The following is a 13,731-nucleotide window of genomic DNA, read 5'->3' as shown; positions in this document are numbered from 1 at the left end:
CAAGAAATTCTTTGTAGCAGCCCGGAGTTGGGAAGTTGGCGGTGTTATATCCCGTACCTCGGAGAACACGCAAAACCGTTGGTGCGCGATTGATCTCTCTCCAGCAAGATGTCAGATATACCTACTTATAGCTCTTTGATAGACTGCCGATAGGTACTACAAAACATAGATAGATAAAATGAAAATGAAAATGAAAATATTTTTTATTGAAGTAAATTTTCACAAGTAGGTAGGTACCTACTTTTGAATCGTCGGATGCATCTACCACTGGTTCGGAATGCCTTTCCTACTTTTCCGAAGGTAAAATTCGCGCCAGTCAAGCGCTATTTGGCACAACAGCGCTAATAAAATTGCAATAGCGTGGCTATTCACTTAACTTTAATATGTACTCGTACATCGTAGCTGAACCTAACAATTGTTCGCTCGCGCAATTTGGTAGCAGTTTAGCGCCACTCCGTTAGATGTCGCTTTATGCTTTATTATCGTATTAATATGGCGCTATTGAGATTGTTTCCCGAATCATGACCCTAGCTGGATCAGCCAGTTTTGACAAGACCTTACTTCATAGGATCATTTCTATAGTAAGCTCTTAACGAGACACACACATTGCGTGAGCCCGTTACAGGTCACGATGATGAGACGTGGCGCGGCGACCTGAGCGTGAGGCGGACGATGGTGGAAACCGTCAGTCCTCGATGATCGTTCACTCCTCCCTTCGGAGAGGGGCGTGGGTCGCTGTCGCTTTCTGAGTGGCTTTTTGAACCCCTTTTATATTAAATTATAATACATTCTAGTAACTATTGAAAGTACATACTTTAGTTAAATCAGCATATAAATTTTTAAACTTCCGTACCCGAAGGGAGTGAATTAACGGGACCCTATTAATAGGCCTCCGCTGTTCATCCGTCCGTCTTGTCTGCCAGCGGACTGTATCTTATGAACCGTTAGGTAGAGTTGAAAATTTCTTAAAATGTGTATTTCTGTTGCCGCTATAACAACAAATAATAATAAAGATTCGCGACAGGTCGAGAAGGCGATTAATATCATTATGACGTATCTAATGTTAATATAATTTATAAGAAACACAATGACTCACTGTTACTATGGGACGATGACGTTACTTTAATTTGGGAAACTATACCCAAAAATATAACATTGATTTTTCATGCAAACCTTCAATTTCAAGGGCGTCCTTGATACAAGGCCGTGTCCTTCTTCCAAGGTTTTTACCTTGGCAAAGGACGCCACCTTGGCTGGAACCTTGGCTGCAAGGTTGGTGGCAAGGTTATAGACTTGCGTATTTCCGCGAATCATCGCGTATGACAGATAGCGAGTTACCTACGCGTCGCTTGACGTAATGTGTGACGTGATAATTACATAATACGGATAGGTCAGTATAATAATAATAGGTATGTGTTTCTATATTGAAACGTACCTATGTGAATTAATTTAGATTTCCTTGATACATAAGCTTTATATTAATTCAACATTAAAACTATTGATTTCAATGCTAAAAATAAATCAAAGACTAGATGAGGTAAAAATATCTAGGTAGGTAGGCACCTACACAAAACACCGCCAGATACAGGAACTGCTGTGTGACTACCTGACTAGTACTTAAAAGAATAAAAAGAAACAATCAATGATAACAATCGCAGTTTATTTCATAAACTCTCGACATTATTAAACAAAGAAAATAAACATACAAAAATAAATACTTCTTTAGGCTACGAACACATTGCCGGTAACTTTGAAATAAAAAGATCACAATAACTTTAGATCTAATGAGTACAAAATATTACAATATCGCTTAATAATTATTTATCTTACAAAACCAACTTGATAGAAAGGTAAAATTTCTTATTATGAAATAAATAGGTATGTGTCATGGAAAGGCGTCGAATCTGGCTTTTAGTGTAGAATTCGTGTAGATAAAGAAAAAAACCGGCCAAGTGCGAGTCAGGCTCGCGCAATGAGGGTTCCGTACTACAGTTTTTAGACATTTTGCACGATAATTCAAAAACTATGATTCATAAAAATATATAAAAATCTGTTGTAGAATGTACAGGTGAAGACCTTTCATATGATACCCCCATTTGATATAGTTATCTCACTTTGAAAGTTGAAAATACTAATTATTAGTTCATGACCACAATTTAATTTTTTTTGTGTGATCTAACCCTAAATTCACGGTTTTCAGATATTTCCCCAAATGTCAGCTATAAGATCTACCAACCTGCCAAATTCCATGATTCTAGGTCAACGGGAAGCACGGTACCCTGTAGGTTTCTTGACAGACAGACAGACGGACAGACAGACAGACAGCAAAGTGATCCTATAAGGATTCCGTTTTTCCTTTTGAGGTACGGAACCCTAAAAACATGATTCATGAAGACTAGTGTGACAAAATTACCTTTGAGGGAATAATACTATGATTAAGGTACGCGAGTGAAAAAGCAACGTTCAGTATTTTGCGTGATAAAATTAAATTATACAATCTGATTAATTACAGGAAGAATCTTCCTTAGATCACATTTTATTCTTACCATAAAATTTTATGTAAATAACGGATGACATTTTTTTTATAATATTAGGTACTGAGAATTAAGTATTTAATTAACTACCAAATAAATTAATATAAGTATTTTAATAAATAATTAAGTTATTCTTCTTATTGCTGTAAACAACTTCTTAGGCAAATAAGAATTTATGTAGAATGGCACTCAGGTGGCTTAAATAGAACTTGGCTTGTACACACTAGCCGTGTGTCTTGATTGATTTTATTTTATCACGGCATGACGTGGACCCGTACTTAAATAGCGCTTATTCGTGATTAAGAGGTTTATTTTTATTTTTCACATCATGCAAAAATGTGATGCCGTACAATAATATATTTTTTCATAAAAAAGAGAAGCGTTTCGCAGGTTTGTAGCTATAAATTAATAATAAACGATACTCGTGACTTCCGAGTCCATTATTGCACGAAGTACCTATTAATTATTATCACTTAAGCTAACTCATGCCGTACAGTACGCGGCAGAAAATATTGAATACCTTTAGAAAGAGATAACGGTTTCGTTAGTTTTGTCTCTGTCGTTGATACCGACAAAACGTCACATAGCCGTGACGTGACAAACGTCTACGAAGCCGAAATCTCGTTCTAAAGGTCGATGTACAATATTTCTTGCCGGCTGTTGTACAACGCACAAGATTTTAATAAATTAACAACACGATTATGTTTCTTGATGCTATACAGCCAGGTATCACGCCTTGGCCTGTCTCCATTAAAAGACTTCCTTTCTAAAGTTGAACCCGAACTGGTCGCATTTAACTCGTAGAATCCTCGCTAGTTGTGGCGGTCCGCAGTAGAACACCGTAACTTTTCCCTTGTTCTGTTCCTGAAGACGTTGAAATACTTTATCCCAGTTTGGACGTCCGGCGTTCGTTCGCGTCTTCAGCCCTGTTATTAAGTCACGCTTTTCCTGAAAATAATAAATAAGTCATCCTTAGATCTGAACCGCACAACACGCTGTAAGCAAATCCACTCTTACCAGCTAGGTATGCCTAGTAGAGGCCTAGCTCTTAATCACTAGGCTACCATAGATTCTAGAAGTTACAATAGGAAACTACTTAACTTACTTTTTCATGCAGCAAGTCTAGCGCAAGTTGCAACCCGACCGCCTTCATATCGCTCCTCTGCAAAGCGCTGGTGATGTACATGTGCATCTCAAGGAACCTCTCGCCGCCGGCTTCTGCCTGCTCTATCTCGAGCTGTGACAAGAGTGACACAAACCATTCGAAGGAACGTTGCTCGCGGTTGATCCAGAAGAAGTCCACCTGCAAACAAAAAAATCATCAATATAACCCATGAAAAACAAATAATTTTTCCCATAATAAAGCCTTGTCACAAGCCGTGATAGTCTGGTGGCTCTAAGACGTCCGCCTCCTACTTGGGAGGTCGAGGGTTCGATCCCGAGCATTATACAATATCACTTGCTTTAACGGTGAAGAAAAACATCATTAGGAAACCTGCATTCTCAAAGGTTAATAATATAATTTGAGTTATATAATAACTTAGCATCTAGGATTTCAATAATGTAATTTTTTTTGTATGATTCTTTTGTTGGTTCAATAAAAAAATAAAAAATAAATGTGTGTGAAATCTGCCAATCCGCACGTCCTAACCACTAGGCTATCACAGCTTTCCTAACTGCTGTGCTATCACAGGTTCTATAAAGGGAATATTAGGGGTATATTATTATTAGTTAGAAAAAAAATACCTTTCTCAAGCTCATGCTGTTCTGTGGTAATTTAGTGGCGAATGTGTGACTGCACTTAGGGCAGGTAGCTCTGTTGCTCCAATAGCGGTACATTATGGACTGAAGGATGGACGCGAAGGGAGTAACTCCTATGCCGGCGGCTATGAGAGCAGCGTGTTGGGCTCTGAAGATGTGGGAAGATGCTGCGCCGTATGGACCATCCAGAAAAATCTGTAATATTACATTCACAGGAAGATGAACGTATGTCTACATAGTGCACATTATCCTGGTCTAAAACTTTTTTTAATTATATAGGCTGACGCTTGATTGCAATCAAACCAAAAAAATAGGTGCATGCTTTAGAATATGTGGTTTGTGTGCTTGTGCTGATCATCAGGATGGACGAGCGGATGTTCTGACGATTGGAAATTGTTTGTGCGTAACTATATGGGTATGGTGCGTAGGTATGGATGCGTACTAGCGCATGGTCAGAATGGCCGTGTAGGCGTGTCGATGTTAAAAGAGTATAATGAAGTCTAAGATGAATCGCGCCATGCTTACAAGTTGCCGAGTTACTTTTTTTTAAATACTACCTAATACTTTAGCTAGCAGGGAAAATAAACTTTAGGAAGCCAAAAGGTTTCATACTCGCAGTGCGTATTAGAAACGAGGAAGCAAAATCGGGTTGTACGAGTCCTGGAATTTCGACTATGCAGGACTGCTGAGTACAGGGGGTTACTATCGAACCTTGTAGTGCAGACCTGCACCGGTCCGATAATAACATGGCGAGGAAGGAACTAGGTAGAATAGTTCCTCAGGATATTCTCCGAAATAATCCCGTAGAAGACCGACAAGCAAGTAACCTGGCACTGATGTTCTAAACTTGCAAAAATCATGAGCATGGTTGGTTCCTAATCTTGAAGTAAAACAGAAACAAACAGATTCCGTAGCTGTAAAAAGAATTTGATTGTAATTCTGCATACCTCTAACGGTTTCCCCACAGCATAATTATCTGATACGTCACTGCTGGTGCACTCGGATGGAGACTCAACATTGATACAAGGCTTGTCCGTCGTTTCCATGTCGCGTTCTGAAGACAGGCTTTTTGATAAACGACGTCTTGCTGAAAATTAAAAAATGTAAGTTATAACTTAAGAAATTATTGTAAGTATTGCCCAGAAAACTTACTTTAAATGCATATATCAACTTTTTGGACTAAGAGCCAGCGCGTGCCAGACCTTCGTTATTTTATAAGCTGAAAGTTTATCTGCGTACTTATTGTCCCCAACACTGAGAGTAACGTTTGTTTGGATGTTGTTGTTGGAGCCATTATGATCCAAACAAATGTTCGCAGGCTATCTTTCGCACCCCGTCGCCGAATATGCTTAAGTCGGCCCTGGGTTGTTGCAGTCTAAGATGGAAGCGGGCTAGCTTGGAAGAGGTGCGGCAGTTTTTTATTAATCCCATAGGTACGCCTTATCGGTTTCTACATGGCATCGTACCGTAACGCTAAATCGCTTGGTAGGTGGTAGGGTGTTAATTTGTCACTATATTAATTATTTTTGTCTCTATAAGATTAATTAATTTTGGACTTATGTTATTCACCGATGCTCAGTATACTCTCGTTGGACCGCCTCCTCTCCCCACTGGGCGGTTTACAAGCGATGATGGTAGGCTTCGTGCGCATGTATCGGAAGCTGTGTGCGAGCGCGCGCGTCTGCGGATGCGCGCCGGTAAGCTTACGCGCTCGACGTATTTCATACGTTGAGAAACTGCGCGTGGACTCCCAGCGGTGGTATTCGTTCAGCCTGAGGTCAAGTTCAAAAATATTTAGAAAGTCTTAGAAAGAATGAAGAAAGAAACTTATAGCTTACAGGATATGTCAAGATTTAAGAAAGATTCGTCACACCGGACTACTGCACCGCTTTGGAAGGCAGGGTCTACTACTTAAAAAGAGCCGGCAAACTTTCAATGTACGGTCAGCCTCAGAATTCGAGTAGCAATTCCGCAAAACTATTGCATCAAAAACCAGTCGCACTTATGACTTTTTCCTATAAACACGACACACAAACACTCAAATGTGCGCACAACCGTGCCGTGCAGTGCAAGCGGACTCGATCATTAAGGTGCTAAACGAGTTTTGGCCTTTGACTGGTACCTAAATAATATGTAATAAGTGTTCGATAAATAAATTGGGAATTTCTATCTGGGTAGCGTCTTTTCTTTCTTACAATAACTACTTATTTACTTACGTTGGTGTCTTCTTAGTGTTATTTCGTACGTCAGGCATCGATCGAGATTTCTCTAAAAACTTCAGGGGAGACAGAAATGGAGATCGAAGCAGTCGTGAAGGTGGTGATAATACTATGGAAGGAAAAGTAGACACTTGTAAATACTTATAAGTAGATATAACAAATTTTACAACCTTTACAAGTAAATTCTCCCTTTTTAAACCAAATTAAGAAGGGAGAATTTTGTTGCCACTTTAAATATGAACAGTTTTTTAGAATAAAGATTTTTTATGACAATTTAGCTCTTGACTACGATTTCACTTCCAACTGGAAAGTAATGATGCATGCAGTCTAAGTAGAAAACGAGCTAACTTGGAAGGGATAGGGCAATTTCGACTCGCACTTGGAAGAACACCCAATAAAATAATCATACGATAGTGTTTAATGGGTCACTAGACCCGCGACTTCGTCCGCATGGATATAGGTTTTTTAATCCCACTTCCGGGATAAAAAGTAGCCTAATGTGTTTTGTCAGGGTATAAGCTATCTCAACGCAATTTCAGCAAAATTCGTCTAGCAGTTTTTGCGTGAACGAGTAACAAACATACACACATCACACACACACATACAAACTTTCGCCTTTATAATATTTGTGTGATTCATACCACCAAATCCATTATCAGTTTCTTCATCAATAGTGAAGGCCTCGTTGGTGTATGCAACAGGAGAGAAGTCGACGGATCGTTTCTTCGCGCTGCCTGCGGAACCCTTCCGTTTGCTTTTGTTGCTCTGACCTGAAGCGCTGCGGGTCACCTTCCTGAAAATTCAACAAACATAAACTTTCCAGTTACCTAAGGAAAAATCTTGCCAAACGAGATAAGTAATTAAAAAAAAATTATGTAAGTACCTAGGAATGTTACGTTCTTTTATCTCATGAGTAAGAAAAAACTGGCCAAGTGCGAATCAGACTCGCGCACTGAGGGTTCCGTACTACAATCCCATTTTATCGACATTTTGTACGATAAATCAAAAACTACTTACTAGATCTCGTTCAAACCAATTTTCGGTGGAAGTTTGCATGGTAATGTACATCATTATATTTTTTTTAGTTTTATTATTCTGTTATTTTAGAAGTTACAGGGGGGGGGGGGGGGCCATTTTACCACTTTGGAAGTGTCTCTCGCGAAAACTATTCAGTTTAGAAAAAAATGATAAAAGAAACCTCAATATCATTTTTGTAGACCTATCCATAAATACCCCATATTGGTTTAAGCAGGTGAATATTATGTGGCTCACTCGTGTATAACCTCGTTGCCGTGCAGTCGTTCCTGTTCCTCTTCGAAGTAGGCGTACAGGCGATTGGTCCACTCGCCCACGCCTCGGATGTGAAGCCAAATGTAATCTATTAATTACAAAAAACCAGTCAAGAGCGAGTCACATTACGTCAGTACTATTATATATTCTGTGGTCACGCGAAGACTACAGACATATTTTGCGGGCGAAGGTTTCCGCACTATCGTTAAAGAAATCTCAAACCAAATAAAAACAAATTCAAAATTCAAATTCAAATTCAAATTCAAATTTCTTTATTGCGAATATGGGTAAACAGTGCAGATATTACAAAACAAAAAGGTACAGCCAAATTCTGCCTATTAGCATGCAATATGTTGTGACTTATGATATACCGAACAACGTGTACATAGTTTTGATTAGTCAAATTAAATACTTAGTCACAAAAAATACAAATTTAAATGATAATGTTACAAATGTCAAAAATTAAAATAAAACTAAAATTTCTCTACAAGGTAATCATTAATCGAGTAATATGTCTTTTCTAACAATAGTTTTTTCAATTTTATCTTAAATAAAGGAAGTTCTCGCGTCTCAATTATATATTTGGGCAAGTGATTATACAAGAGTGGCCCAGTGGCAAAAAAACTTTTGGAGAAATGAGCGGTTCTACTAGGAGGGTGCCGCAGTTTAAGCACATGCCTTTTACTATTGAAGTTTTCATATAAATTCAAGTTTTGTTTAATAAAAATGATAGTCTCATAAATATATATACATGGCATGGTCAAAATATTATATTTCTTAAAATAGGGTTTACAACTGTCCGTCATTTTTAAACTAAATATTGCCCTTAAACATTTCTTTTGCGCTTTGAATGCAGCCTCTTTTTCTGTAGAATTACCCCAGAATATAATGCAATATCTCAACAGTGAGGCGACATATCCATGGTAAACCGTTAATAGTGTCGAAACATCAACCGTTTTACCCAACATATAAAGCGCATAGGAGAATTGGCTCAACAAATTATAATGACGGATAGCAACTTGATGTGATTTAGTATTTAAACCAATTATTTCAGAAATACAAAATATCTTATAATGTAACCACAAATTTACGGTTTGCAGATTTTTTCCTTTACTTGTGCTGTAGGTAAGATATCGTCGTCCGTCTCCTAATTGGATGTCGGCAGTTCGATCCCGGGCACGCACCTCTAACTATTCGGAGTTATGTGCGTTTTAAGTAACTAAATATCACTTGCTTCAACGGTGAAGGAAAACATCGTGAGGAAACCTGCATGCCTGAGAGTTCTCCATAATCTTCTCAAAGGTGTACGAAGTCTACCAATCCGCACATGGCCAGCGTAGTAGACCACTGGTAGACTATGGCCAAACCCACAGATTAGAGGCAAAACCTTTCTCACTCTGAGAGGAGACTACTCTGCAGTGAGCCGGCGATAGGTTGATCATGACTATGTATCGTTTCCCCTTACCTTCCTGGTCTGGTGCACTGCTGATAGTGAAAGGATGCCACTCGTAGATCGCAATGGCAGGAATGTTAACGAACACATAGTCGCCAGCGTGGAACTCGAACAAAGGTGGCCGCTTGATCACCAAATGTGTCACTCGTGAAGGCAGTAATATTCCTGATGCTATGTATGTTTTTCCAAGTTCTGACCTTATAAGTTAAAAATAAAAAACTGTTTTAGTTTCAACCCTTTTTTGTACACTAAAAAGGACTGAAACTTTTTGCTGAAAACAATACGTAGGGAGTTCAATGCCAATTGCCCACCTTCCATCTCTATCACCAGGCAGTTTTAAATTTTTTTTTAAAGAAGTCATGAAAACAAAGCAAATGGGTCAAAATTTGGCTGTCCTACCATATGCTGTCATCAGAGATGCTCGTTGTCGTTGGTGCTATGATACTACAAAACTTTAACTTTATCGTACAGTTGAAAGTATTGTCCGTTCATCGTAACTTGACGCGTGAGAATAATATACTGGCACCATTGCTTTGTTTGCTTTATTCCTTAGATTCTATTATTGTGTGATTTGCAATGGTGCCAACATAATATTCTAACGCGTCAAGTTACGATGAACTAACAGTAGTCGAAAAATCTGTTAAAAATATCGACGGAACGACAGCATACGAACAAGACAAATAAAAATACCTAATTGTAGTATCCATACATAGAAGCGTGACTGGTATCACAATGGTTATATACAATTACTCAAACTTTGTTACTTAGTTAAATAATATTTAGTGCAGCTCGTGCAGCTACTTCTGTATGTAGGATTAGATCAGAATAAAGAAAGAAATACCTCATCCAAGCCAGTCTCAAGATACGCTCAATAATATAGATAGTGCCCGGTACAATGAACCATTTCCAAAAATTTGGCGCGTGAAGAATCAACAGGATCCAGAAGGGGACGTAGAGAAGATGGACAAAATAGAAGACCTGAAAATTATACAAAAAATTGATGAGAACAGGTGATTATTACGTAAATGCAAATTAGGTACGTCGTAGGTAAGAAGAATAATAATAAAATCTGACACTTCCCTGGTACAGAGATAGTCTTAAACGTAGGGAGAATCTAGAAGTAGGAAGTGACTTCGATTCCAGATTGAATCATTTTGCAAACTTTAATTTCTAAATAGGATGTTTAGGGGTTCACTAAGTACTAACATACACTTTGCAAGTTAGTCCGCTTCCATTTTTGACTAAGTACCTACCTACATTAGGTACCAGGTAAGATCGCAGTCTGAGACATCGAAAACAAAAAATAAATAAGTGGGTTCTTACCTCAAAGCATCCTCCTTTTCTGAGCGCAGGTCTAGAAGACAGGCCGAGTACAAACAGTGCCACACATAATGCTATGCCAGTGGGGTTGGCACACCCAGCACAGAGGCCAAACAACCCCGGTCGAGTGGTACACACCCATTCAAATACAGTGTAGTTGTTTGCGTTTAGTATTGGATCATTCACTACGATCAGACCTGCAAAGCAAAAAGATTATGCTTTGGCGAAACGTAAATAATTTCCAAAGATTCATAGTGTTTGCAGCGCTATGATATTAAATTATGGGACCGTAATTAATTAAATAGAGAAAGTAATAAGAGATAAAGCAAAAGATTAGAATTCTTATTAAAAAAAAACCGAATGCATATCAATTATGACTGCAATGCCAAAAAATGGCCAATGCGATTCAGACTCGCGTACCGAGGGTTCCGTACTCAGGTATTATTTTCGACATTTTGCACGATAAATCAGTTTTCAGATTTTTCCCCTTATAGGTATTATTTGGCATGTAAGTAGGTCTGCTATGAGACCTACCTACCTGCCAAATTTTATGATTCTAGCTCAACAGGAAGTAACCTATAGGTTTTCTTGACAGACACGACAGATGGACAGATAGACAACGAAGTGCTCCTATAATCCTTTTTTCTTTTGAGGTACGGAACCTTAAAAAAACTTATAAAACTACTAATCTAAGCCATTACGAGGGTCAAAACACTTTACCTACAATCAATTTAGTTTGGTGTATGACAAAAATGCTATTGCGAGAAGTTTAAGATATCAATATGATAGAGAATCAGGATCTAGAGATACTTACTGAAGTTACTCAAATGCATTGCCGTGTGCCAAATGCTGAACAGCACAATTAGTACACCAGTCAGCTTGTGCAAATATATGTGATAGTCCAGCGGCAGAACGGAACCAAATCCGCGTTCGCGTAATGCGGTGATACAGCGTCGGAGCATGAGCACGAGTACCCAGGTGCAGTTGAAGTTTAGACACTGACCTGCAATGTTCAAGTGTGACTTTTAAAATGAATATTCAAAATTGTTGTTGAAAGGTCTTAGATAAATTATTATAACTTAACTAGCTTATGCTTGCGACTTTGGCAGCGTGGACTACAAAAATTTCAAACCCCTATTTCACCCTTTTAGGGGTTGAATTTCCAAAAATCCTTTCTTAGCGTATGCCTACGTCATAATATCCAATAAATTTAATTTAATAATAGCTATATGCATGACAAATTTCAGCCCGATCCGTCCAGTAGTTTGAAATGTGCGTTGATAGATCAGTCAGTCAGTCAGTCACCTTTTCCTTTTGTAAAACAATCAATTGTTTTACTACCTTCCCCAAGTTCTTCATCATCATTACTGAAGTATTATACCGTCGCTGACAAGTGTATAAAATCTGAATTTCCCCAATTAGATGATTTCTATAAGAGATTTATGAATTGGCTCTCGTACGAGGTAGACATAAGATGAGTCAGGTACGGTAGGTAAATTTTTTAGGGCATGGTGAAATAGTGGGTGGCAAACTATAACGAATGACAATGTAATTACTGAATCAATAAACAAAATTAATATACGAGGGAGGAAATGTAATTCATGATACCATAAAAATGAAAGGTAGATAAAATTTTCATACATAGCCAATCTGTAGCCCATTTGAAAAATACTGGGGAAAAGATCTCAATATTACTCACCACAAGCTCTAGCAAATATAACAAAGATATTCGATTCTCGATACTCCACAATCCTCGCCACAAACAGTCCTAAATTCACCATGAAGAAGAGGAATAGGTAGCTGAGATAGACATAGTTATTCTTGAAGTAAGGTAAAGAGAGTTGATAAGGCTTCATTTTTAATAAACGGTATCGAAGAGTTTTTGGTTCTGGTTTCGGATTTGGTGGTACCAACCATCGGTCTATACTGGAACAGACAAAATTTTATCACTGTTGACCACAAAAATTAATAAGGGTGCGATTCAACTGTAGCGGAGCGGGGCGTCGTGGAGCAGAGCTGAGCTGAGCAGACTAGAGCTGCATTAAGCCGTGTTCCGATCAGTCTTTTTCTACCCTACCCGCCGCGCCGCACCATATCGCTACGGACGCTACCCTCCGGTTCTTGCCCTTCGCTCGGCACCACAGCCTGCTCAACTGTCAGGCTAGGGGCCGCGTACCTATTCATGTATTTTATTTGAAAGTCTGCTCAGCTCTGGGCCGCTCAACTTACACAGTTTTCACTGATGCGGAGTGGAGATTTCGAGCACTGCGATTGGCCAATTCACGGTCCGCTCCACTCCACTCCGCCCAACTCCATGTTTTTAACACGCGCTAAATTGGTTGTGGTCACTTGAAATATATATGTATACATCGACCTTTAGAATGAGATTTCGGCTTTTAGAGCGTTGTCTCTGACACCTATACCTATGTGACGTTTTGTCAGTCTCAACGACAGAGACAACGCTCTACGAAACCACTATCTCTTTCTAAAGGTCGATGTACAATATTATATTCTGCCGCGTACTGTACGAATTTACAGTATAAGATACCTTATAGACAGGTTTTCCAACAACCCCCCGTGCTTGTTCAACTGGTCTCTCAGAGCCTCGTAAGTGATGGCACCCCGTTGTTCCGTATCAGCATCCTCAAACATCGCACTGGTTAGATCCAACAGCTGTTCGTCTGAAAACTGCATGCCATTTTCTTCCATGCATGCACGCATCACGTGTTGCAATTCACGGTGTTGGATTAGACCATCGCCTGGAAACAATTCTTACTTTGTCTTACTTCTGATATTATGGATGCGAAAATGTACCTATCTGTCTGTTACCTTGTTAAAGATAGATTGCCTCTTGGAGATGAATCTTGGGCTCTGTATTCTTTATTTAGAAAATATCTTAGTCCCACAGTAACAGTCTCGGTAATACAAAATATATTCTACGCGGGCGATGTCCTGCGTATCGCAAATTAACAATAAGTAGTTATTTGTTATGCAAAGTTGTTATTTTGTCGCGAAAGTTTGTATTGAACTATTTTGTGGAAGCATTTTCATCAGACTTGCCGTCTTTCCAGAGTCGAATAGTATCAAAGTGGCGTCAAACGCTACGTGCAGTTTTCGACACATGAAGCAAATTTTTTAATGGCGTGAACACGTC

At 38.9% G+C, this 13,731-nt stretch overlaps 1 protein-coding gene and 1 non-coding gene across 4 annotated transcripts in view; one reads left to right on the top strand and one right to left on the bottom strand.

Annotated features, from left to right (window-relative positions):
* The first annotated feature begins 551 nt into the window (after positions 1–551).
* LOC117984140 (small nucleolar RNA U3) lies at positions 552–754 on the top strand. The gene has a single exon (XR_004673780.1). It is a non-coding gene; the product is annotated as a small nucleolar RNA U3 (small nucleolar RNA).
* Positions 755–1,639: 885 nt separating this feature from the next.
* Nox (NADPH oxidase) overlaps positions 1,640–13,731 on the bottom strand; it is a 50,639-nt gene continuing 38,547 nt past the window's right edge. For all 3 annotated transcript variants that reach the window (XM_069499597.1, XM_069499598.1, XM_069499599.1), the window contains 14 exons: positions 13,126–13,336; positions 12,277–12,503; positions 11,392–11,580; positions 10,581–10,774; positions 10,099–10,235; positions 9,270–9,454; positions 7,787–7,892; positions 7,156–7,307; positions 6,512–6,623; positions 5,865–6,067; positions 5,243–5,382; positions 4,281–4,490; positions 3,640–3,837; positions 1,640–3,482 (listed from right to left, as the gene is read on the bottom strand). In XM_069499597.1, the coding sequence (XP_069355698.1) occupies positions 3,285–3,482; positions 3,640–3,837; positions 4,281–4,490; positions 5,243–5,382; positions 5,865–6,067; positions 6,512–6,623; positions 7,156–7,307; positions 7,787–7,892; positions 9,270–9,454; positions 10,099–10,235; positions 10,581–10,774; positions 11,392–11,580; positions 12,277–12,503; positions 13,126–13,336 (2,462 nt within the window). In that variant the 3' untranslated portion in view covers positions 1,640–3,284. The remainder of the gene's footprint in view (positions 3,483–3,639; positions 3,838–4,280; positions 4,491–5,242; positions 5,383–5,864; positions 6,068–6,511; positions 6,624–7,155; positions 7,308–7,786; positions 7,893–9,269; positions 9,455–10,098; positions 10,236–10,580; positions 10,775–11,391; positions 11,581–12,276; positions 12,504–13,125; positions 13,337–13,731) is intronic.

Source organism: Maniola hyperantus, chromosome 7 (assembly GCF_902806685.2).
Source record: "Maniola hyperantus chromosome 7, iAphHyp1.2, whole genome shotgun sequence".
NCBI lineage: Eukaryota > Metazoa > Arthropoda > Insecta > Lepidoptera > Nymphalidae > Maniola > Maniola hyperantus.
This window is presented reverse-complemented; position numbering and strand designations above follow the sequence as displayed.